The following is a 26,275-nucleotide window of genomic DNA, read 5'->3' as shown; positions in this document are numbered from 1 at the left end:
ATCAGAGACGCGTCCTGGCCAAGCCCATGGGGGGTTGTTGGCGGGGCAATAGGCGCGCTCTTCATTGATCCGCTTCTGCAGTTTCTACAGACGCGCGCTTGACGTTTTAAAGGCGCCTTTGTAACTCAGTAGGGACATAATAAATCATCACAGGTGATTAATTGACATTAAATAACTGACGAGTGTCTCCTGACAGATTTGAATGACAAGCTCAGGCAGGAACAAAGGTGATTGACACAGGTGGGGTTTTGGCGCGACTGAGGGTTTTGTCGCGGGAAAGAATGTAATATGAGAAGATCCCCCCCACACCCACAAACTACAAACAACCCCCATATAAGGGTACTTTCATCGTCATAACCACAGAAATAGAATAAAATATCTAATAATAGAATTTATCTAACTAATAAAGCTGTATAAACCAAATAAAACCGGAATGTATCAGTCATCACAGTTCAAATGTCATAAAACAGACATATATGCATGTAAGCAAACACATTATTAAAAACTAAATAAGATCAAATATGTAAAATAACTATAAAATCAGATCAGAATCATAGCTTTCAATCAAATAGTGTGTGTTTTCACTTAAGTTTGTTGCATTTCCCTCTTGATGCATTCTGTTTAACATTTTATATTGTGTTTTATGTTTTAAAAGCTTTTAGATTATTGCTTTTATAATTATTTCAGTTTACAAGCCTCTTTTATCTACTGAATTTTAAAGGTCTTCATCCTCTGACTGCTTAATACCATAAGATCCTGGGTAAGACTTAATTTCCATCTTACATGGATTTTAATAATCTTAAAATAGCTGTACGTAACAGATCTTGGGTTTGTTTGGGTGCATGTTTCATTACATCATCTTTAATGTAGTTTTTATGTCATGATCAGTTATTTATGAGATCAAATATGCACTGGTGCACTATGGCAATGTGAAATAATTCAGATTAAGTGGATGAATCACATTTACATGATTATGCAAAACTGGAGAGAAGTTGAATTAATGTTTTAGGGCAGCATATTACTGGCACAGACGGCACATACTAAACATTAAAATCTGGTATTGTGCCATCTAGGTCAAATAAAAAAGTGTAAGGTGGAGATAGACATGAAAAAAGGATATCTTGTCTCTGAAAGTTGGCTGAAGTGGTCTCTGGTGGCAAAGGAAAGACTTTGAGGATTCACAGACAGGAAGAAGAACTGAAGCAGAACCAGACCCGAATATTAAGAGGCATCTTAATATTCACCAGGCCTACAGTAATACAGCTAACATCCTGTGTTATATACTATAATTAACCAATTCTACAACTCTCAACTATTACTTAACATGCTTCTGACTTAAAGGATCTCAAAAACGCCATTTATTGTTATTTAAAATTGTAAGATAATAATAAAAAAAAATCATTTTTTAAAGCAACACGTCAACATTTTTATTTTACTCACTTGAATATCTACTTGCATCAACAAAGATTTTTATTTAGACATTTTAATCACAATTAAAATGCCTAGGTGTCACTGCATTTATTTTATATTAAGTGTCCTTGCAAAAAATGCAGTAAAAACTATCCAAACAATTTTTTTTTGCTGTATAAGAAAATACGTGAAAAGCTGACTCGTCAGATATATAACTGTTATAGTTATAAATCAAAACCTGTGATGAATGAGACATCTGTGCTGAAGTAATAAGACATTCTTTAATCAGCATTTGCGTAATGTGTTTAGTCATAGTTTTGCATTCTGCTGCACCCAGCAAAACAGATTAATTTTTAAATATGTATAGATTTGTTTAAAATGCAGGGATTCTTATCAAAGCCAGTCGTAATCAAACAACCCATATAAAATACATTGTAAACCTATACACATTAATTTCTGACTTCAACAATCATCATAATGTAATGAAATATAATAAAGACTTCTTTTGGTGAAGAGTTTATTGTGTGACGAATTGTCTACATTATTCTGATGAGACATGGCTCTGTTTGCAGATCCTATGAGACGCTTGTGGCCTTCTGCATCCGCTGGAGCATGATGGGATACACCGGGGCAAACTCCTGGATAGATAGATAGACAGCACATATGCCTCCAGTGCCCCCCTGCAACAAAGGAAAGTCACATTTTGATGAGCAACTTTCACTGATCAAAGAAAGCCTGCTGTATTTTCTCCAGAGCACCACTAGAGGATGCTGATGTTGCACAAAGTTCAGTTCTGCTCTGAAATACTCAATTATTACCAGGGGTTGCCACAGGATTTTTTTAAATGTAAAATGCAATTTCTTGCCAATGAAAATTTTTAGAGCAGAGCATTTAAAAAAAAAGTATATTAACTTTTCTATATATTGAAATCACAGTCAAGATCCAACAATGATGGAAAACCTACACATACAGCATATATTTTGAAAATATTTACATGTATATACATGTATAAATTAATATTCATATAAATTTGATCATACATAAATATATAAAATATATAAATGTAAACTTTTTCTTAAATTTTTACATGCATATATGTGTGTGTGTGTGTGTGTATGTATATATTTTGATAGGTTAGAGAGTTGAAAACAAAACTATTAACTAAATTAGAGCAAACTGGCACTACACCAGAGGCTGTCACTGGAAAGGTTAATTGTAAAAGTGGTGGCAAGGGCAATTTTAAGCCTTAGATCTTAACTAATAAGACTAAGATGGCCCTTTTCTGAAGGATGGTCATCCAGCCATTGAGAATAGCGAGAGACCACTCCGCTCTCTGTTTATAAGGGAAAGCAAGCAGTATTATTGGTATACACAAGAGCTCTACAAATCTGCCCAGGCTAAAGCTATTTTAGAGAACCCTCATTTTATAAAATGGCCAAAAATATCTACATCTTTTCCAGTCCGAGCATTCAAAATGAAATGTGTCATTTAGCGGAAGCTTTTATCTAAAGCAGCTTACAGTAGGTTAATCACAGGGACAGCCGCGATGGGGCAACTTGAGGTGAATTACCCCGCTCAAGGGCATAATAAACAGGATCTGACCTCAAAAACCTTTTGCTTGCTTACACCTGAACCGAAAACCTCAATCCTTGAGGATCTATAACCAAGAGGCTTCCATCTCTCTGCGTTAGTGCGACAGTGTGTGTGTGTGTGTGTGAGAGTGTGTGTGTACCTGATGTGGTGATTTGAGTTCAGATGGGGCAGGAGTGAACAGGAAATGCAATATGGTGCTGTATGGAATCAAATCTCCCAGCGCTTGACTCCCAGCGATGTGCTCACTTGTCTGAAACAGAGACAGACAAATATATTCATATTCACCGGGAATCACAATCCGGGTGTAATTTAGAGCCTGGAATGAATGCTGAAGATTTGAAATCTCATGCATATGAAAAAAACGTCAAAATAAACCATGTCTGTGACATGTTAAAGTAGAGCTCAGCTCATATGACGTCCTCCAGCGGTTTCACAGCAGATATCCACACACTGCTGACAAGACGCGAACCACATTTCAGTAACAAAAAAGGTCCCAGTTTCAGTCTAATCTTAGATTTATTTTTGAGCCAGTGCGGTGATTGGATACAATATAAGATTACTATTTTGAGATCTAATTTTAACTGCACCATTTTTTTCATAAATGGAAAACAATGCAAGTCTAGGCTTTTTTTATACGTATTTTCATCTCGCCAACCAAAAATCGTACTCTCAACCGACCAATCGTCTCTTAAATGTGGTTCTTAAATACTGTATAATGAGCCTGTTAAGTAAATCTGATCATATTATACATTTTATTCAAAGTGGAAAACAATGCACATCTATGTATTTTTTATACATGTTATTATTGTTCACCAGCTGGAAATTACACATCTAATCACTTCCTGTAGGTAAGTAAAGATGAAATATGAGTTTGCAAAGTGAATCCTACTATAATATGAATCTTCCTGTAAATTATTTCAAATTGCATCACTCTTTTCATGAATGCAATAAAAGCAATGCACTAACAAGACTGCAGACGACTGAAGCCTCTACAATAGTAATAGTAGTACTGATATATTTCCACAGAAGACATCCTTTTCATATACAACCCCAAGTCAAAAGAGGAAAGCTTATAAGATACTTCATGAATCAACTCCAAATTGAAACACACATGTCTAGAGGGTAACTATGTCCCTGTACTCTATTAGCTGAGAGGCTATATTTAATCAAACAAGTGCATGAGTGTGGACGGAAGTTGCACCTCAGTTCTGGTCGGAGATTTCATCACTTGCCATCTGTGGTCTCTCAACAGTGATCAAACAAGACAAATATCTCCATATTAATAATTATATCTCTATCTTAGGGCTTTCTTGTAATAACATCTTTCCCCTGTGGTTGCCAGACATCATTATGCATGCTTTACATACACACTCATCGAGTAAAATAAAGCTGCTAGTGGGGAATCGGGCCTCCAGGCATGGCAGTCGCTCCCAGAGCTGGCATAGATGGCAGAGGTTTAATTTGATTAGCTGTCCTGCGAGACCTCGCTGGTGTTTATTAGACTGCCTGGAGGAAGTACGGAGACTGCTTTAATCAAACCTGAATGTTGAGTTGTTCATGAGGCACCAGTTCATTGTATTATAAAACCTGAAATGTCAACTTCCTCTCAGGTCCCAAAAAAAAAAACATTGTCTGGACGAAACATTAACAGATCACTGTTCACATTTATACACAATGAAGCATTGCGTTTGAAATGGAAAAGACATGCAAGTGGTATTACATAAGATATTACATTCTGATGAAAGATTACAGCAGAAAACATTTTTATTTGGAATAACGTGCATCGATAAATCAAGACCAAAAAAAACAACAAAGAAGCAACAGAGGGTGAGCATTATCCATTTGACACTGACTTCTCCTCAGCTAATCAGACGAGCATCTCCTTTAATAACCTCCTTTCTCTCTCTCTCTCTGTTAATTAACAGTTATTTTCAGAGGGAAGACTCCAGTAACCTCTTTGTCTCAGAGGAGGAAGGACAGGGACAAAGGATAACACGAATTGAGAGCATTTGTGTGCAAAATAGACACAAAATTACTGAGTGTGTGACATCAGGAGCTATACGTGCAGTCACTTGAGGACATGAAGATAAAGTCACCTGACACAGAAAGCTAAAGAACAACATCAGAAGAATGTTTTTTTTTTTTTTTTTTATCATTTTGGAGTTTGATAGCTACAGTTTAATTGACGAAAGATATCTTAAACAACATGGGGGTGAGCAAATGATGACACAAATTAAAATTTTCTTTTGAATGAATTATGTGATGTAAAGGTACAATTTGTTTTGAGAGCTACAGTGATTTTTCTAATGCATAAATTAAGCTATTTTTTTTATCACAAAAAACTAATGAATAAAATCAGAAGACTTTACAGGCTTAACAGCCCCAGTTCCCAATTATTAATGGACAAAAGGAAATTACTGAGAGCCACAGATTAAGTAAAAGAGACGAATAAAGGAAGGCTGACCCTCATTTCCAGCCACCAGCCACTCTCACACACACAAACACACATACACACTCACTCACTCACTCAAACACACACACACTCACACACACACACACACACACACACACACACACACACACACACACACACACACACACACACACACACACACGAGTAGTGTACTGTGATCTCGTAATGTGAGCATAGACTACAGCTACAAGCAACACATTGATTTCCTTTGTCACATAATCAATATCATAAATGTGTAGCTACTGGAACTGCTGAAATACACACAGTGTCAGAAAAGGAAGGTCGTGTTAATGCCTTTTAGCAAGTGACAGTCAGATTTTCCTAACACAAATAGGAGGTCATTTTTGGGTGAATCTCTATATTTTTTTTATATTTTATCTTCCCAGACAGCAACATTGTTGACCCAGATGAGAAATCCACATGAACTGGATTCAGGCTGGCACTGGTTTTTGTCTGGGTTGAAATCAAAATAATAAAAATTATATATATATATATATATATATATATATTACATTTACATTTACATTTACATTTATGCATTTAGCAGATGCTTTTATCCAAAGCGACTTACAGTGCATTCAGGCTAACATTTTAACAACGTGTTCCCTGGGAATCGATATATATAAAAGAATGTGTTGGGGTCCAATTAATGTTTATTTCATGCTTTAATTAAGCATATTTTAATTTTCCTTATTTGTGCATCTTGCAAGTTTTTTTAAATTTTATAATTCTTATTTTTCTCACTATTGTCATACGGCATGTATTTACTACACTGGAGTACAAATACTATAATAGATTGATCTTTTTATAAAAAAAAATCAGAGGCACTATTATAAAAAAAACATGATATATGAATCATTGTCTAAAAAACTACAGTTTAAGTAATATGTTTTTACCAAAATGTACCACAAGTGGTACTTTATTTATATGCAATATGTATTTTTTATATTTATTTTCATTTTGGACTAACATATGACTCAGACATCGATTTTGTGAGATTCAACCTTTTAGCTCATCTCCAAAGAAGGAAAACTGTTAGCACGGCTGCTGCTGAAGACTGGATAAAACTGGGGGAGTTTCTGGACAAAACCGTCTCTATGGCATGTTTATTTCCTAGCTGTCTTCCCTCAGGAGTGCCTGACAGCGGGGACAGAAATAAAACAAGCCCACCAAGCCTGACTCCAGTGGCCCTGCGAGATGTGGACAAAAGAAGCCACGCTGAATCATAGGGTGACGGTTTAAATGTTATCAAACGCTGGCACATCACTCTCTGTTGTATTCTCTGGACCAGCCAATGAGAGCAAGTGCAAGAGAAAACCAGAGATGAATGCAGAAGACGCTCTTCAGGGAATGTGTCCATTATAATAGCCAAAACCACACAGGTACATCCCCACATCATGTGTCTGCCGTCTCATGGCATCACAGGTTCAGTCTTTCAGCATGAGGACATGAAGAACTGAATGGAGATTTGCATGTATGGAAATCATAGTAAAAGTCAAAGAGAAGCTAAAATAATTTAGCAGCTTGTAATAAATTGCATCACCCTGTCACCAAAGCAATGTGATTTCCAAACTTAAAAAATACTGGCAATGCCATTACAACTCTTCAAATGGTAAAGAATTATGACAACACACACCCATTACACTCTGTCTCTGCTTTAAGATACAATTTATGTTGAAATATAGTGAGCTAAGAGAGACCTGGTCTCATAATTGCCTTCAACAAGACTCGGACACATAATCCCAAACGTCAAGTTTAGTGCCAAAGACACAGTCTTTGTACAACCATAAATCCCAATTTTGACATCTCTCAGTTGATTTGTGTGTTATTTTGAAATTTTGGAAAATTGAGTAAACCAGGAGTGTTGGGTTTCAAATTTAGCTGCAGAGCGCTGGTGAGTCAAAGTACTGGTCGACTACTTTTTCGGACAATTAGTCCATTTAAAAAAACCCTACTGCTTGAAAGCTTTGCACTTAAAGGGATAGTTCACCCAGAAATGAAAATTATCCTATGGTTTACTCACCATTAAGCCATCCTAGGTGCATATTACTTTAATGAACGCACATAGGACAATTCGCGTAAATTATTGTTCGTATATTATATATATGTTCTTACACAAATGCATTGATTCCATTTAGGAGGCCTTCATTAGCCCCCAGAGCCATGCTGAGTATTTAGCTGAAAACGTGTATACAACTGAGGTTGTTTAAGAGTATAACATACTACTGTTTATGCAGACTTGAGTAGCTTTACATGGAATGATGTGCAACACATACAGAGCTGTATGCAGAACATGTTTTAGTAATACAGTGCATGTGTTCCTTGTTTACCCAGAGAAGTCGTCCTGGTGCATAGTAATGAGTATTGCCTCGACAGACGGTAACAGAATTTAACAGTGGCTGAACGGCGCTACTCATCTGAACCGACTGCAAGTTAACAAATAAATGTGAATGAAACAAAAGGAGACAGAGTTATGCATGATATCAGTCAGCCAGATGTTATTTAATATGTGTGTGAAAGAGTAGTTCTCCTGAAGGTCATTGGTTTTTGTAGTATTTCCTCACATGGTGACTTGCGTTAACACCTGCTCTCCTTCCTCCCATGTGACTGCCTGACATTTACTGATGGGACATCAGTTTGACCATCATGTGTGTCACGGAAGCTGGCCCCCCTCGTCCTAGACTCTTATCCGGCTCTCCATCTCTTAGCGACATCAATGCAAACCCAATAGGTCTCTCCGACCAAACAGGGCCGGTCATCTGAAAAAAAAAAAAATCCCCTGCAAGCAGGAGATAAAGAGCAAATCTACACTGCACATCTCTTCTTCCTAAACTCCTTCACAACAAAGTAGGTAGTCACATACTCAGCTTTCCCAGGATTCTTTGCTGAGAGCGGCATCAGGTGGCGCTAGTGCCGTTTCATTTTATTGCATTTAGTTTTGTTCTGGTTTAGAACAGTTCCTGTCCTCATAGATAGCCTTGTGGTTGGTGCACCGTCAGACATGTAGTGGCAACCCGAGTTTGATTCCTGACTCGTGGTCCTTTGAGACCCTGCTTCCTTCTCTGTGCCCTATGCTTTCCTGTCATATCTCCTCTCCCCTACAAACAATAAAGACATAAAAGTCCCAAAAATAAATCTCATACAAACAAACAAACGAAAAGAATAGTTCCTAGTGCGATGTGATGAGGATTGGGGAGATGCAGAACTAGCACTTGTATCTGGTGATGGAGGTGCATCTGGGATAAGTGTCTGACGAGTAGCACACTTTCCAAAGGGGACATAGGTGGTGCTCTGAAGTGTAAATGAACCGTGCTTTCATGGATTTATAAGGCATGTGCAAAAGATGTCCACAAGACTGCATCCACATCATGTGAAACATTTGACTTTTGGTAGTTCCTAGGATAGCAAAGTCCACTAAAGGAGGTAGAGCTTTTTCACATTTGGCTCCCAAACTCTGGAATAGCCTTCCTGATAATGTTCGGGGTTCAGACACACTCTCTCTGTTAAAATCCAGATTAAAAACACATCCCTTTCGCCAAGCATTCGAATAATGCATCTCTTAAATTGTGACTTCAGTTGTATCTGATCAAATGCACGCTATTATTCTTTAGATTTTTTCTGTAAAGCGGCTTTGTAATGATTTGTATTGTAAAAAGCGCTGTACAAATAAACTTGGTTTGAATTGAATTGAACATTTGGGACAGATATTGAGATAACATGCCCTACATTGGAGGAGAGCAATGCTTCAACTCTGAGGAGAGCGGTAATGTGTTTTCACCTTGGATGTTGTTTACACTGAAAGATCAAGGGTTAAAGTGTGTGTGTGTGTGTGTGTGTGTGTGGAACCGTACAGCTTGGAGGTTTCGTTAAAAGAGACAAAGGGGAAGAGAATGACCAGTTTACTCATCAGATAGCCAATTTACCTCAGAGGACAGAGCGCTGAATTCAGAGAAGCTCAATGTTTACACAATTACTTTCCGAAACCAGCTCTAGAGACTGTGTGCGCTTGTGTACAGCTTCAGCATATCTCTAGCAAAATTCAGACCCTTTTGTTCATTGTCCCGTGTGCTCACCTGTTTATCTTTATCACAGATGCACGAATGCACACAGATTGATGGTGTATCATGCACCACTCTCACAGAAATAGTGCAATGCATTTGTTTCTGAAATGCACCATGAAATAAATGTTGTGAATATAGAGGACATTACCTGCAGAGAGATGATAATCAAAGCAAAAAGATGTATATAATGTTCCTAATGTGACATGTGTAGTTAGGGCCCGTTAAGTTATCAACATGCATTGCCAGTGAGCAGTTGTGATGTTTTTAGCATACTGTTATTTTAGCCAAGAAGCTATATTAACTGAATTATGGATGTCCCTTGTTTATCTGGTGTAAACAGAATTTAGTTGTTTGTGTTTAACCTCTAAAGATGCTGAGAGCGATTGCTCCGCTGCAGGATCCAGTCCAGAAATAACCTGAAAACCACTCAAAGTCAGCAATCATTTAATGTTTAGAGTCCTTGAACATTAATTCCTGTCTCCACTCAAAGTTCAGGCCATAAAAAAACAATCTTACTGAAACAAGCATCTTCAGTTTTCACCAGTAAAACTTTGATCACCTCCAGTTTAAATATTTAATCATAGAGAAATCTCTTTTTATTACCTTATTAATCACAGCAGCAAGGATAAAGCTTTGGCTGCTGACGTGTTTTTTTAATGGGGCAGACTGGGGACTACATCAGCTGGTGCTAAAAAAGCCACTTGTGAAATATCACCACTCATATTGTACAGATATGACTGGTGGTGAGTCTACAGTTTCAAGACTCTCTCCTGAGGAAAGGCACTGCAGCCATATGCTGTTTATAGACAGGTCGACTGTTTTCCACACATAGAGGAGGGTTTTAATACAGCAGGACTCTATAATAATTTCATGCTGACTTCTATTTAAACGCCCCACAAAATCTAACCTGGGTGATTTCATACATCCTGTTGAGTGAATTTTTACGATAATCTTTAGGAAGCACATCCTGGCAAAACATCTATGGGATGACAAACCAGAACTTTGGTTTGATTTCTCATTATCCAGACAGATACTAAGAAAATACCAATTTAGCATTTTGTAAAATTGGCACATGCCAATCAAATTGAACAACACTTATTCTTTTAACTGGAGTTTTATACCTTGTTTATTTCTTTTCAAAAGGAAGATTATTTGCAGAATATACGGAGAGCTATCACAATACAGTGAAAGGGACCATATGAAAGCTATATCAGCATATTTCAAAGCTTTGTGCAAGGAACAGGCTAAACGTTTTGATCTTTCCATTTACCACACAGCTCAAATGTCTTTTGGAGCAGTTTATATTCAGATATGTTGAAGTCCTTTGGACTATTTGTGATCCTGGAGCACAGAACCAGTCAGAAGCAGCACGGGTGTATTTGTAGCAATAGCCAATAATAAATTGTACAGGTCAAAATTATTGATTTTTCTTTTATGCCAAAAATCATTAGCATCATTACATAAAGTTCATGTTCCATGAAGATATTTAGTACATTTCCTACCCTTAATATATTGAAACTTAACTTTTGATTAGTAATATAAACTTTAAAGGTGATTTTCTCAATATTTAGATTTTCAAATAGTTGTACCAAATATTGTCAGACCCTAACAAACCATGCATCAACAGAAAGCTTATTCATCCAGCTTTCACATGATGCATACATCTCAAATCTGCTTTGGTTTTCCTGGGTCACATTTCTATAGTACTTTTAGTGTTTTTTTTTATTTTTGAAGCTTGAGAACACTGTTAAAATGAGAGACAAAACAATGTTTAGTTTAGAAGCTAGTAGGTTATGTGGGCTCGTCACAACACAAGGATGAATGCATGGCTTTGTGGAGTGATGTAAACCTGTAGTAACTACAGTGTCTTGAGAGCTGGTGTTCTTACTTTAGCCACAGCTTGCTGCCGGCAGAAAAAGCGAGTTCACCACAGCGATGTTTCTCCTCTGACCCTCCGTCAGGGGTCCGATCACCTGACTGGCGTCCCCTTGTGTACACAGCAGAGAGAAATACAGAAGAAAGAACAAGGGGAGAAAAAATTAGAGATTAAACAATATTGAGCGTCACAGCCGAAGACTTGAGTAAATAATCAAGGAGTCAACATCCAAAGCGAGGCGAGCGCAGGCTCCCACTAATTTCCCCAGATGCCCCAGTGTTCGTCTGAGGTCAGAAGCGCTTTGCTCAGTGGTGGCACAGCGGTCAGCATGCTGAGACACAGGCGGTACCCATGGAGCGCGGACAGCAGAAGCAGCTGGCATCGTGGGATGGAGGGCGAGCAACAGGGAGACGGAAGAGAAGAAGGATTTGCCCGGCTCAGTGCCACACCACAGGAACTAACAAGCAAAAGGTTGTCTCAGTCACGAGCGAACTACTGCACTCAAACACGTATTCGTGCCACTCTGCTGCATCCTAAACAAACAGCAGCACAACCTCCAAGACATCACACCTCTCATCAAAGGTGGAGGACTGGGGAAGGAAAAATACCACACATTGTCTGCGAGGAACAACCACATAGGATGGTGGCAGCAGGGGTACCATGACAACAGTCTAAAAATGGCAAGGCAATGGTTAATTAAGGTTTCCCGTGGCAGGTGTGGAGATGCCAGGTGAGGTGCAGCAACACTAGTGAACAATCAAAGTGGGTTGCTCCTTCACACCTGATGTTAAATAAAGCGAAGCCTCCGGTGCATATCTGCAGTCCAATACAATGATGAACTAGGTCTGCGCTAAACCTGCCCGAAGACCAAAAACATTCTTATACCTCTGTAATCCTCATGAAAGAGCAAATATTTCCCCTGCAGCTAAACAAGATTACAGGAAGCTACTTTAAAACTCAAACACTGACCTATTAAAAAAAAACAAAAAACAATTCTATTAATTATTGTATCTATATTTTAAAAGGACAATCCACCCACAAAATAAATCTGTCATCATTTTTTTACCCTTATGTTATTCCAAACCCATAAGTATTTGGCTAATCTTAAAGGCATGAATCAAGATATTTTTTAAGAAACCTGAGAGGTTTCTGGTCGTCCACTGAAAGTCCAGGTAACCAAAAAAGACCAAATTAAATAATCATCATTTAATGCGATCGTATCTTTTTACAAGATTTGTATTAAACCACTCTGTTCATATTCATTTATTTATTTTATTATGCCTTTAAAACCTTTTTGGATCTTTAAATTGGACTTTCAATGGAGTAACAGAAGCCTGTCAGGTTTCATTCATTCGTTTCCATATTTTTTATTTGTTTAAAAAATATGAACTTAAGTCTTATGGGTTTGGAACAACATGAGGGTGAACAAATAAATGACAGGATTTTCACTTTTTCACAAACCATACAAGATTACTAAAGAACAGTCCTGAAGAAAGCTGGCAATGACTGCTTGGATCAATGATTGGATTGTGCCAATGATAATCAGCTCGGATGAATCATTCGGAGAAGTTCTCTGAAGCATGAGGTTATCATTCTCCTGCAAGTGCACTCTGCAGAAATCTGTAGATCGGAGTTGGTTTAAGACCCATTCCATTATCACAGCAGGAAGGATATGAGAGGTCAACAGAGATAAACATGGTAAATGTGGACTCCATGTTGTCTTTAAATTATTGTTTTGCACTAAAGAGGTCAGCTGCATAATCTTTGGAGAGCAGGTGACAATTAACTGAAATGAGAATAAGTAAGGAATGAGAGGAATCACTCACTTGTAAAGCTATCTCGGCTTTGTAGTTAACTCAAACTCTATAGATCTACTTAAGCTTTTAAAGTGAAATGGATTATAAAGGGTTATTAATGCATTATAATTATTCATAATGTACATACATTATATCTTGTCGTAAATAATTACAACTGAATTTAAAATGCATAGAGCAACAATGAATAGATAAGTGTTATAATGTATTTACTGGTCACAATTGTTCATGAGATTGTACAATGCATATAATGTGCATAATCAATGCAATAAAACTATTTTTCTAATGCATAAAGGCTGTAAGTAAAATGCTACCATTAAGTGATTAAGGATCTTACTGTAAATCTTGTGATGGCTTAATGTGGATCACTACTGATAAAAGAGATTGTGACTCGAGCCACTCTGACCAGTAGCTTAGCACACATCTATCAGCCACAATATAAGAGCAGAGAAGTTCATTTAGGAAACTAAGAGCATGAATATTGTGTTGCAAACTGATTTGTCCTCGAACTAAATTGCATTGCATGCTCGATCTCACCTTTGCCTGTGTTGCTTCTATTAAAAGTCCAAATCAAGTAGCACCTCTAACTAGGTAGGGTGAAATCCGCCCTGCTCTTGTCCAGGTCACGGCTCCCAGCAGGTGCTCTGATTCTCTGACGCTTGTTGAAATGAACCCCACCCTGGCTCGGCTCTCATTATGAGCCGTGTGTGTCACCTCCTGGCAGTGTTGAGGGGCATGAGAGCAGACAGCCTCCCGCTCAGCCTAGCTCATTATCTCTGTGTGTGTCTTACCAACTGCTCTGACTTGACGCAGAAAAGCTGCACAGTCTTGGCGGCGTTCTTTGCCACTGCGATCGTTAGGCTGGAATCCACTGATGCAACAATTAGCTCACTAACGTGCAAAAACAACATAACGGTATCAACTGTTACAGGCAATAAAAACAATCAGAAGTGTAATCAAAAGTCCATTATTAGTCCTTTAGTAATTTTAGTATTATATGAAGTGTAACTATATCTATTTCTCTTGACTCCAAATGCTTGCAGTGCATTATTGGATTCTTTTCTTCATGGAAACATGCAATACTTCCTTAACACTGTGCTAAAAATGAGCTTTCTTATGGCGTCTTTTCCCAGTGTGATGCTTGCTTTACTTTGGCTCGGTTTGCTTTTCCACTGCAGTTTCGAACCACTTCAAAATTGGTGGGATTATAGATTATTATAGTGCAATGGTCGTTTAAAGCAAATCGTTTAAAAAAAGACATGCAAACAAATGATAATGCTGTGGCGGATGCTGACTATTTAAATCTAGCGTCTCGTGTCACAAATCCAATGATGCTGGAAGTGAAGATTCTCTGACCAATCAGTGATCTGCAGTGTTAACACGTCACATTTCAGTGACTGAGGTGGTATCAAAACAAATACCGGGTACTGTACTCAAAACCCCCCAAAAATGAGCTGCACCATGCAATTGAAAAGCAGCATTAGAAGGCCACATACTGATGGAACAGAGTTATGATACACTATGCATAATGGAGGAGTACCTGGCTATTGTTTTAATGATGCTGTCAAGTTCATCATCAGAAGGTGGGTTTCTCATCAAGATTGATGGGGTCACACAAGAGACTTCATAAGCTGCTTCATATGGCTGAAGAGAGTCCTTCAGATCCTTCTCTGGACTGGAACAAATAAAAAGTCAAAACAGTTATTCCTTTGCTGAACTGTAAGTGTAAAACAAGTAACTGACAACACGTGCTTAGTCATAGTGTTTCCTGGCAGTTTCTGTACCCTGATGATGTCAGAACCAATGATCCTATCATCAGACTATCGTCACTTTATGTAATCTGAGTGCATGCATTTTTTTTTTTTTTTTTTTGTCACATACTTGGTAAGTATGAGATTGCACTGACCTAAATCTTAAATTTAATCGGAGGCATGCCCGTAGAGATAATTACAAATTGACACTAAATCAAAAGTTCAGCAGAGCAAACTGAACGACACTCAATGAAACCAAACCATAGCTTACTTACACTCCTCATCTCAGTAGGGAACAAAGCCCCCACATTTGTTTTTTTCACTAATAAATTAGTTTTCCTGTCTGACAGCTGCTTAATTCCCAATAATTATTACAGCGTTTGACCTGTGAATACCAATTGTTGATGAAAGTGTAACTGATTTATGATCGTTTCCCCAACACTTACTATTTTCATTAAAAGTTTCAGACTTTTCATTATACTGTAAAGTCTGAAAATGAGGTATATTTTAAAATAGTATTTGACAGTTCTTATTATTGTAATGCGTAGAACCTATAATATGAAAATGACTCTGAATTTTAGTCATACATCATGAGATTATTAGCTGTATAATACTTTTTGATGATTTAGATAAAACCATCTCAGAGTTAGTTTTTTTTTTTTACTGTAATACAGTAATGAATTGCAAAAATGATAATGATAATGGTAATATTAATAAGAGGGCAAAAAGTCATTCAGTATCATAAATTATGCACATTTCTTGCAAAAAAATATAATAGTTTGTGTAAATCTTATCAATAGTTTTAAACGGGCTAAGAGAAACTGAATCATTAATATCATAAACTAAAAACCAAATGAATCTTAATGTTTAAAGACGAAAAGAGCGCAGTGAATTAACACATAATATATTTCTCTATAATAACAGATCTCTAAATCTAGATCTTATCTCTGTTCAAGGCTGTACGGTAGCCAAATATAGATCTACTGAATCTCTCCAAAATAAAATAGTTTACCCCCATATCATCCCAGCTATATTAAACACATTTGCCACTTTTTGACAAGATGCCTTAATAGTCTTGGCTTATTAATTAAAGCATATTGCTGGTTAATTGCTGGTTGTCATGCAACTTGACATGCTTTTTTGAGCATGAACTGCACATAAAATGTGGGCCGTTTAGGGGAGAATTGTGACTATGGGATCAAAATAGCGGCAGAAACGTTGAGTGCATTCAGAAAGACTGTCTGAAAATGTGTCTGAGAATAGAAGGCTTCTTTGCTTCCTAAAACATCTCATTCAGGTGAAAGGCAGAAACACTGTCTGATAGATGAGAGCCGTTTGAGAGTTTCAAATCTTTGTTGTGCCACCAAAATGATAATCATAGCTGTGTAGATAATTCTGGCCTTTAATATGAGAAATCATGACCATTCTGTTTGACTGCTTGCACTTAGCATCTTAAAATTGTTAAGTCAGTCAGCAATCATTTCAGCAATTGATATTTGCAATTTAGTTCATTAGTTTGGACTAAAAAAAAAATACAATAGTTTCTACAAAAAAAAAAAAAAAAAATTCTTAACAGTTATTGTTTTAACCACAATAAATCTCTGGCAGCTCGGTATTAGCCACCAGTAATAATTCCTGTAGCAGCTACTGTATTTTGGCCGAAACTATTATTTATCATGGAACATTTCTGTATGGACTACACTAAATCAATTTGTTAAATAATTACAACAGAATTATGCAAACCAAATGTTGGAGAATTAGTGTAAATTTAACTGTGTATGTGTGTTTATTGTGATATTACTCACTCATAGTCAGATCTTCAGCATCACTGACAGGTCCACATCTAGACCTGCACCACTGCTCACTAGCGCCCCCTGTATGCTTGATCTGTACTGCTGGAGCCTCTTCCAGAGCTCATTATACAGCCTCGAGAGTTTGGGATACTCTCCCTCCAGGGCCTGCTTCAGGAAGGTTGATGCTAAGAACAAGTGAAAAAATACACTGAGAACAGGATGCATTTAGAGAGAAGATGGCCACATGAGGGGCTTTGGCACCAGAAATGCAGTGAATAAAGACATTGCTGTTGGCTGGTTCAGAGTTCATGCTGCCGGTGCAAATGCAACCAGGAAAAAGTCCCAAGGGGGAAATTGGTTCTCTAGGAACCACCATGTTGGCTTGTTCCTAGAACTACATGGAGTGAAAGCCACTATAGAGATATCCATGTGTTGTGTCTACGTCCCAATATTGACATTGTAGAAATACTGCATTACTAAAGTAGTTTAAAACAGCTAAAAAGGATGCAAATGCATTAATAAAACAAAACAAGACACTATTTTTATTTACTTTGATTGATGTGCAATGATGAATCTAAAAAAGAAATTTCATTTCATGTTGGTCAGTTTCACTATAGTTAAGAAATCAGGGTTATAAAGCCTACACTGTTGTGGACAATGTTGGCAAGCATTGAGTTAAAACGTCTAATTCTTTCTTTGTGCCTCAGTGAGCTGAGAAACCAAATCCCTTATCTCAAAACCAATCTAACAAAAACAATGTCTGATAAAGAGAATACACTTGGCAATATGAGAGTCAAATGGATGGAACTGGATAAAAATGCCTCTTCATTAATATGGTAATAACCCAGCTTTACAGGTGATTAAATGCTCATTACGAATATTATGCAGATTGTTTCCTATGCAGATTGATTTGATGAATGCATAATTGAGTAGTTCAGAGGCGGAAGCATCTTAAACAGTTTCCATCTTTGTTTTTCTGTCACTTGAACAAAGACAAATGCTGGTAGTTGTACTCTACTGATGGACCAACAAATAAACTCCAGTGGTTGAAAAATGGCATTTTCATTGAACAAGTGTTAGTCAGGAGCCACGTTTTGCCTTTCATGCTGGGATACAATAATGAAATGATAACATTAATAATAAAAACAGAGCAGAAATGACCCTAGACCTGCACTTTTACTGTTAGCAAAGTAATTTATTCGGGTCCCCAGGGTTCAAACAATGCTGAAGGCCAAGCCAGGAAGCCTAAGCTGAACATTGAGAAGAATATTGGCTTCATCCTTTGACCTGCTCTTTGAAAGGCAAACAGTTCAGGAGAGAATTCTGGGAAGAGGCAGTAGGGAGCTGTCAGTAGTCACAAAACTTATTTTTTTAGGACAAAGAGGAAGCGATAAATCATTTATAAACCGATCTTCTTTGAAGTCTTGAGGAGCAGTGACAGAGTCCACAACAATCGACCCGAGAACTAAAATGTTTTCTGATGGCCTCTTGGAGCCACAAAGTTTGCGAGAGCATCTCCACCTCAAACATTCTCATTTTGTGAGAGTATTTTGGCATAGTTCCCATAATAGATGCGGGGAGGTGAGCCCCCTAGGGTCTGGAGAACATAAAAGCAAGTTTGATTGAGAGGTTTCAAATCAAGCTTGATAAAGGCTTAGAAGAGGGAGTAATGCACAAGCATTTGGATAATGAAAGTGATGCAAAGGCTCCTATTTGCCTTCTATTGATCAGACTGAGTGAAGCACAAAGCATCATTAGGTCGTGATAACACAGACAGGGATCAATAGAGCCACAACATCAAGGCCAAGGTCTAAACTACAGTGTCTCTGCAGGGAGGACGTGCTACCCGAGATCTTTAGCTCACTAATTAAGATGGGCACCAGTTCTAATCATGAGTCAGTGTGATCTGTGGCAATTCTGTGATATTCAGTGTTTTCTGTTGTAATACAGCTACTGAAAATGATGCATCAATAAAGTGAGCAATGATATACATTACATTTCTTGTTCAGAGAACATTTCCTCTCGAGAAGTCTAGATTTAAGTGCCTAGATCAAGAGCACAATGGCCATAGCTCATGAAACATCCTTTCTGGGGTTTAAAACCACAACCCAATGGCAAGGACATGGTTTTGAGAATACATGAACAAAAAATAGCTTTAGATAAAACTGTTTGTTAAACACAAAAATGTAATAGACACCAGCCTATAAAACCATCAGTTACAGATATACAATACAAGTGTCTAAAAGCTAGGACTTCAACTCCTAGGTATTCACTGTCCTGTATAGTGTCCTGTACAACACTAATCAAACACACCTGAAACAGCTAATCAAAAAAATCACAGGCCAGGTGAGCAAAAACAAGTCAGAAATACACTTTACAGGACAGTGGATCCCTAGAAGCAGGGTTAAACCCAAAGTATACTTCTGATTTGATCCATCAATTTATAAGTTGTAAAACGGACACTATATTTGTAGCATTGTAGCTTTGGCACTCCATTTTTATTGGTGTCTAATACATTTGGCCAAAATCTCATGATATAAGAGATTAACTATGCACAGGAACGTACTGGCCACAGCTAGACGGTAAATGCTAAGACTCTTTTCTGCTTCTCACAAAAACATCATCCTTTATAGGCACGTTGTTACATTTCTTGCTTTACAAGGTTTAGTCACAAGCTCTTTTGAATGCTTTTCACTGGTTCAATATTTATAAGAGCTACAAACAGACTTAACGATTACCAATAGCACTGATTTAATGAAGTATAATACAGACAGGAAGTTTTCCACGGCACACCTGACAACCTTTCATGGCACACTAGTGTGACCCCTTCACACAAGCACTTGTCAATGCATCTGTCAGTTGTTGTTGCAGTCTCCACTATTTTGTTGTTGTTTTGTCTCTTTAGTTTAATTTTCTACTGTGAAACAGCAGCATGGGCCAGCGTTGCCACCTTGTGGAATAACTGATTAGTGCAAAACCAAGTCGATGCACATTACGTGCTCGTAAAAAGTATACACGGTTACAAAAATCTGGTGGTGCACATGCTATTCTGATGACAAATTGTACCCAAGTATACTTTGGGATTTAAAGACCTAGGGCCCTACCATACACCCGGAATAATGCGACGCAAGGCACAGCGCAAGTGTGTTTGCTAGTTTCAGTCTGGCGACATTCACATTTTCCCGTCCAACGCCACGCCGTTTAATTAGAAAATGCATTTGTGCTAATTTTTGTGCCCAAGGGCATGCTGGTTTAAAAAAGAGGTGTGTTCAGGCGCATTGCTGGTGCAATGATATTTTAAGGAGCTGAAAATAGACTGCGCCACAGACCAACTTAAACCTGGTCTAAAGTCTGGTGCAGTGTTTTTCCTTTTTGTTATTTAAAGAACGTACACACTGCTTATTAAACACAGGGACGCACAGCAGCACACAAACATGCCAAATATAAATAAATAAATAAAGATAGCAAAATAGCAAATCCGTCATTGCACGAGCACAACTGGCTCTTAAAGGGAATGGAAGATTAGACTCTGATTGGTTTATTGCACGTTACGACCAAGAAACACCCATTACTCACTAAGAAAATAGGGACAACCCATTTAGACCATGCAACTGTTTTTCCGTCGTTAAAATAGCAAAAGTTGATTTGGACATGCCCTGAGTGCACCTGCGCCGTGTGTTTTACACTTTGCATTTAGATCGTTAAAATAGGGCTCCTAGGATCTAAACTCTATCCCAAGACTGGGTGGAAAACGCAATTCTGAAATGGTACTGTAGCTTCCCATGTTACAGGCTAATTTAAAAAGAAATAAAGAGGGGAGTCTGTTTTGGTTTTCTCACCTGTGGAGTCACATGAATCTCACATTTGAAGGTCTGCTTCCTCCATATTCCCTTGTGACCAAACACCTTGATTTATCCTGCTTCTCAGTGATGATAACACCCTGGCATCAGTGTAGTTTGCGTTGTATGTCTGTATTGATAATGGACTCTATCATTGGCTGCATCTGAGCTCAAAAATTCATCAGAGACTGGAGGTGTAAACGTTTCTCCAAGGAGCCCCTCTGGCTTCAGATGTGAGTGTGAAGTGGTAGTGAAGAACGAACAATATCTGAGAAAGCATACAGGCTCAGTTCATAAAGAAAAGGGTTAACAGAATCGGGCTTCTTAAAAGCAACTCCAGAAGAGTGTACGTGGGTAATAGAATTTGAATCTGACTGCAATGTGATGAAAAGAAAGCAAGAGCGGAGGAGAAGAGAGAGAGACTGGGCGCAGGAGGGAGCTTGTGTAACACTCACACACAGAATGAGCTTTTGAGATGCATGGCGGGGCATCGTCTTAAACAAAAACCCCAGACTGAGACTCACCAGCTGTGGCTTTCTGCAGCTCCTCGGAGAGCGTCTGAGTGACTGAACTCCAGAAGGTGTGCAAGATGTCAGGCTGTCCATCCTGATAAGAGAGAAACACGTGAACTTTACCATACTGGCCTCTGACACACATACGGATATGCATTAACATACTGTGCAAACAAAGCTGATGTGACTGCCTTTAATGGCTCCCACCCATAACACATCATAAAAATAAAAAAAAACAATGTCAAGGTCAAATTTCACCCTTATTAAAAACTAGAATCTCAGCAATTAGGCACATTTTAAACAAAATTACAATCTTTTTGGTGCAAGACATTTTGATTAACAATAAGTGTACTTTTACTGGGTAAAAAATGCTATCACTCAGACAACACTGGCATTAGCAATCATTGACAGAATAATGACTGTCCGATCCATTTGTGTGTTTGTGTGTAAACGGGGAAGTCTGTGGCAAATGATCATTTGGGAATCATGACCAAACAAACATGGTCTAATGCTGATGGATGTGTGCCATGTACCAATCTAACCACTTTTCACTATGTGTGTGTGGAAAGGCTGGAGTGTATCAGGATCAGCCAAATAATGAAGCAGTTAGTTCGTCTGATCCTTATCCTATCACTCCCACTGCTGAGCTATTGAGAAATGAGTACAAACTTTATTTTGAAATCTAATTTACAGTACATACACAGGGAGATCACTGTAGATCGTATGCATTCAGTCAGATTTATTTACTCACCAAAATAGTATTTGTGAGTATAACTTGAACACACTGTCAATTTACAGACAAGATGCACAATGATTGTTTAATTTAATTTACACAGGGGGGATGGAGTGAGCCAGATATATTTTAGCACAGAGCTCAAGGCCATTAAAGAGGAGTTGATCCACTACCTCAATCACGTCCTGTGTTTCTGTGCTTTCCTATACATCTATTGTTCGGCTGGAGACAGAGAGCAAGCAGCGATACCGTTTCACTGACATTGCATCCACACATCACCCGAGCAAATCAACCTGCTCTGAATGTCCCCGCTGACTCGCCGTACATCAGGCTAAAGTAGTGTGCAGTGACTTTACAGTGATATAAATTACTCTTTCTTATGACTCACACAATTTCTGCCGCTACAAATTTGAGAATTCTCCAAAGAAAAAGATGTGAAAAGATGAAGTATAGAGACTAGAAAGTTCAAAATATAAAGTATATATATATACTGTACAGTGGGTCCAAAAATCTAAGACCACATTGGCGATCTTTAAATCTGGAAATGCACATTTCATTACTTTTTTATTGAACATAGGAAATGATGGAAAAAATGTGACATTGGGCATGAGAAGTCCATTGTATGAAAGGTCCATTACAGTTCACAAGATACCCTTGGTGCATTATTAATAAATCATGCCAGAACCCAAGCAGGTTTTGCAAAAACTTGTAATGTTTATGCAAAATTTGTATAGTAGCATACAGAGTGCCACCATCAATGAAATAAAACTTATCTTGGAATCTGTCAAAAAAAAAAAAAAAAACTTTTCATATATGCTCCAGTACTTCAGGCACTTTCTTCTTTCTGATGTGGAGTCGTATTTCACATTTATGACACCTGAAGTGAACAAGAGGGCCATCCGTGAAGATGAACTCATGCCAGAGAGCCAGAAGGATTGTTTGCTACATAAAAGCAGCTGGGAATCCAACGGGAAGGTCTGTTTTACTCGTATAACTGTTAAATGTAGCGCATTGCAGGTTTTGCTTTCCGATGGGTGTCTGTGTGGGGGGTGTTTGTGCCACAAATAAAGGTGTGAGATTGTGGGAGTATGAAAACGGCTTTCGAAGAGGAGGCAGAGAAAGAAAACAAAAAACACGGCATTCACCCACCTTTTCCAGTCTCCGGGGAATCCGACAGCAGCTTTGTTGTGCTGTACATCGACTCCTGTACAAAGTTCCTGTATGTGTTTTCCTACACTGCATATGTGTCCCGTCTCCTGCATGCATCTTGTTAAACTGAGGGTTCAGAAGCGCTGTAGGCCTTTTTACAGCTTTGTGAGGCTCCAAGAGAAGTGCCTGCCCTGCAATACCTTTCACAGGGCCTTTTAAATGTCGAGCACCTCTTTCATCTACAGCTGACGGCTGTGTGAGCCCCCAATGGCACTCTGTCAGTCATTCTGGGTGGTTTGAATTTCAATGTGTCCCTTTCTACGTGGAGCTTTTACTTTATACAAAATGTGAGCTTGTCAAACACATTTCAGTCTATGAAGCATTATATTTAAATCAGCACACATGATTATTTGAACTCTTATTTCTGTTCATCGTGTGTAATTTTTTCTTACATATTCAAAAGAGCCAAATTTTGCTAAACTTTTTGCTTTTTACGTTCTGTTTTTCAACGAGGAAAGAAAAAGGTTTATGAAAGAGCGGGAGAAGGTGTTGCCATGGAAATGCCCCCACCCCATTCCTGCAGACCTCAATCTTCTGACAGAAAATCTCGATTTCCAAGAGGTGATTAGAAGCCGCTCAACTCATCTCAGTGAAACTGTTTACCGAGTGAAAACGGGAGGAATACCGACAGAGAGAGAGAAAACGACTGTAGGTTTGGAGACAGACCTTTTCTGTTTCTCTCAAACGCAAGACACAACTATGGCTGTGTTGGGAATGGAATACTATCATACTGTGCTGTATACTTCATGCAACAGAAAACATTAGTATGCAGTAGTATGCCATGTTGTTGTCACATGATCCCTTTGTGTTAAAGCAAGTGGCATGCAGCGATCATGAAATTGCATTATTGCAATTAATTACTGTATGTTGATTCAGCCGTACAATAAGTTAAGAAAGCGATGTGGTTGAATTGTGGTTGATTTTGTTTTCGGTTCACTGGTTGAGCGATCTAGTGCGCTCTACTTTGTAAACTTGTGCTACACTGTAAATATAAAGGCTAGAGCAATTAATGCAATGACTATATGAACAAAAAAGCAATGCATTGCATGCATTAATAGCTTTATAAATCTTAAATGATTACAGACACAACTTCTCATTGAAATATAAAAATGCATGTGTAAAATTTGCACATAACAGCTTTGCTTGTTATGGTTGAAGGAAATGCTTCGCTAAAAGGCCAGCTCTTATTCCCAGCATTATATGATCTCTCTTACCACCCTTTCCAAAACTGTTCTGATCTCACAGTTTATTTAGCAGAAAATAGCACCTTAATTACTGGCTGTAATTAGCCAAATTCTCCACTGAAGGAATGGAGAGCCACGGATGTCTGGGATACCAAAGGAAAAGTGCATTGCATATGCTTTTGCGAACGCTGTTCTTTTCACACAGCGTGCACCAACACACTCCTGCTAGTTCACAAAGTCACCCAGAGCCAAATGGAGAATGTAGATAAAATTGTCCCATCACTGTCTGGCCGGAAATGTGTGGTGGATATATGTGTGTGCATGTGTGTATGCGTGTGGGGTAGATAACCTTGTCACAGAGGGGCCAGCCACCTGCAGACACCAATTAGGATGTCATTTACTGCTAATGTGCCAGCAGCAAGTGAACCAGCAGGGGCTATGCAGGCAGGCCAGCCAAAGGCAAGGGCGACACACAAAAATCCTTTGTAATAAATCACTACATATCAAGGACAAACTCTACACACATGGGATACGTACATTATCGAAACTTCCCAGTGCAACTTTGCAAACAAATTTGAACAAATTTTCCATCTCACCTTGATAATCTCATCAATAAAGCACACGAGACACTGGGTCCCTCTTTTTGGTTAGAACCTTCTGCAGTAAAATGTTTACTGCATTCATACAGTAGATCTATTAACGAGTTTTAATATCATGCACTTAAATTAATGCATCATGCTCATGCATTTAATACAAACTCAGATGAGTTGATTTGTATATTTTTCTGTACCAAAAGCAACTTATGCATCAAGCTTTGCAAGTTGCCAAGTAATGCATGGACTTGAAAAGCATCAGAGAAATCTGATCTTGCAATCTTCCCTCCCCACTGAAGCATCCTGTCTCTACCATCAACACGAGTGCTTAATCAAGCTTAATATTTCATGGCTTTACAAGTAAACACCAGACAAAGTGGAGTGGGACATGGTAATACCACAGCCATCTGTGAACTGCTGGGGTTTTGTCCAATGTTTGATGACTTGTGCATACCTGACCACACGTGCCACAGATCTGGTCCATAAGTTTCTCCAAATCTGTCCAAAGGGCAGCTCAAAAGGCAGCGGTGTTATGGTCACTTCTTATGGTCTCTCTCAGATTGCTGAGGTTGTAAAACCTCCAAACTTTCCAGCCTGAGATGGATTCTGTATATAAAAATTAAATAGAAAAATTCTATAACAAAGAAAATAATGTACACTGTATGAGCTACAATAAGTTTTACGTGAATGGTTTAAGCACATGCAATACTGTGGCTTAATCAGAAGCAAGGTTATAAGTTTTTCATAATTGTACAGAAAATGTTTTTTGTTACCGAAATCCCATTTTACATAAAGTTCTTTAATACATTATCTCCCATGCAATGTTTAGTTTCACCAGATATGCTAATTTTGTATTATGTGTTCAGTGGTTTTGACTATTTGAATAGAATTAATTTCTGAATGGAGTAGAGAGCAGGCTACTGACACACAGAAATCTAAATGCATTAAAATATGCCTGACCTGACAAACACGCGTCAAATTTACACCTGAGACTAGTCTTCTCCGCATGAGGGGATCACAGACCGTGTGCAGCACTTGCTGCGAGAGCCACCGATTGACGTCACTGCGCTCAACACCAGAGCACATGTTAGGAAAGTAGGTCAAATTCTAACTCTTTAAATTCAACTGTCTCATCTTAGCAGTGACTACAGGACATTGCAGTTTAAAATGCAAAATAGGAAGCTCTCCAATGTTTCTAGCAGACGTTCCTGATCTCTGATCCAGCCTTTAATTTAAGCTTCCAGGATGAAAGTGCCAAGCATTACAACCGATTCAAGACCCCGTCCAACTTCAGTCTTATCCCAGTGGATCAAAGATGATCAGGGCCAGTCTCTTTCCCAAACGGTACACTGAAAACTGCAGGTGAATGGATATGTGCATGTGCTTTAAAAAAAAAAAAAAGATGATAGAAAGAGATAATCCAGTAAATCTACC

The 26,275-nt window shown here is 38.3% G+C and overlaps 1 protein-coding gene across 6 annotated transcripts; it reads right to left on the bottom strand.

Moving 5' to 3' along the window:
- Positions 1-1,683: 1,683 nt before the first annotated feature.
- On the bottom strand, positions 1,684-24,911 carry LOC113059567 (conserved oligomeric Golgi complex subunit 5-like). Of its 6 annotated transcripts, none has more exons than XR_003278101.1 (7): positions 24,845-24,911; positions 20,611-21,216; positions 16,784-16,956; positions 14,768-14,902; positions 11,426-11,524; positions 3,143-3,253; positions 1,684-2,090 (listed from the first exon to the last, which is right to left on the bottom strand). XR_003278101.1 is itself a non-coding variant. In XM_026228137.1 (3 exons), the coding sequence occupies exons 1-3, from the start codon at positions 4,226-4,228 to the stop codon at positions 1,986-1,988; spliced, it is 240 nt and encodes a 79-aa protein (XP_026083922.1). In that variant the 5' UTR covers positions 4,229-5,110; the 3' UTR covers positions 1,684-1,985. The 6 variants fall into 6 exon arrangements, 1 of the variants encoding a protein (XP_026083922.1); XR_003278102.1 differs by having other exon boundaries at positions 21,135-21,216; XR_003278099.1 differs by lacking the exon at positions 24,845-24,911 and having other exon boundaries at positions 20,611-21,349.
- Between the last annotated feature and the right edge of the window lie 1,364 nt (positions 24,912-26,275).

This window comes from Carassius auratus, chromosome 4 (genome assembly GCF_003368295.1).
Source record: "Carassius auratus strain Wakin chromosome 4, ASM336829v1, whole genome shotgun sequence".
In the NCBI taxonomy this organism is placed as follows: Eukaryota; Metazoa; Chordata; class Actinopteri; order Cypriniformes; family Cyprinidae; genus Carassius; species Carassius auratus.
Note: the sequence above shows the minus strand (reverse complement) of the source record. Positions and strands in the feature narration are given on the sequence as shown.

Coding starts and splice junctions, on each gene's coding strand:
- LOC113059567 (XM_026228137.1), bottom strand. CDS start 4,228: ATGAAATCTCCGACCAGAACTGAG. Junction 3,254..4,204: donor AATCTCCGACCAGAACTGAG/GTGCAACTTCCG, acceptor TCTCTGTTTCAG/ACAAGTGAGCACATCGCTGG. Junction 2,091..3,142: donor AACTCAAATCACCACATCAG/GTACACACACAC, acceptor CCTTTGTTGCAG/GGGGGCACTGGAGGCATATG.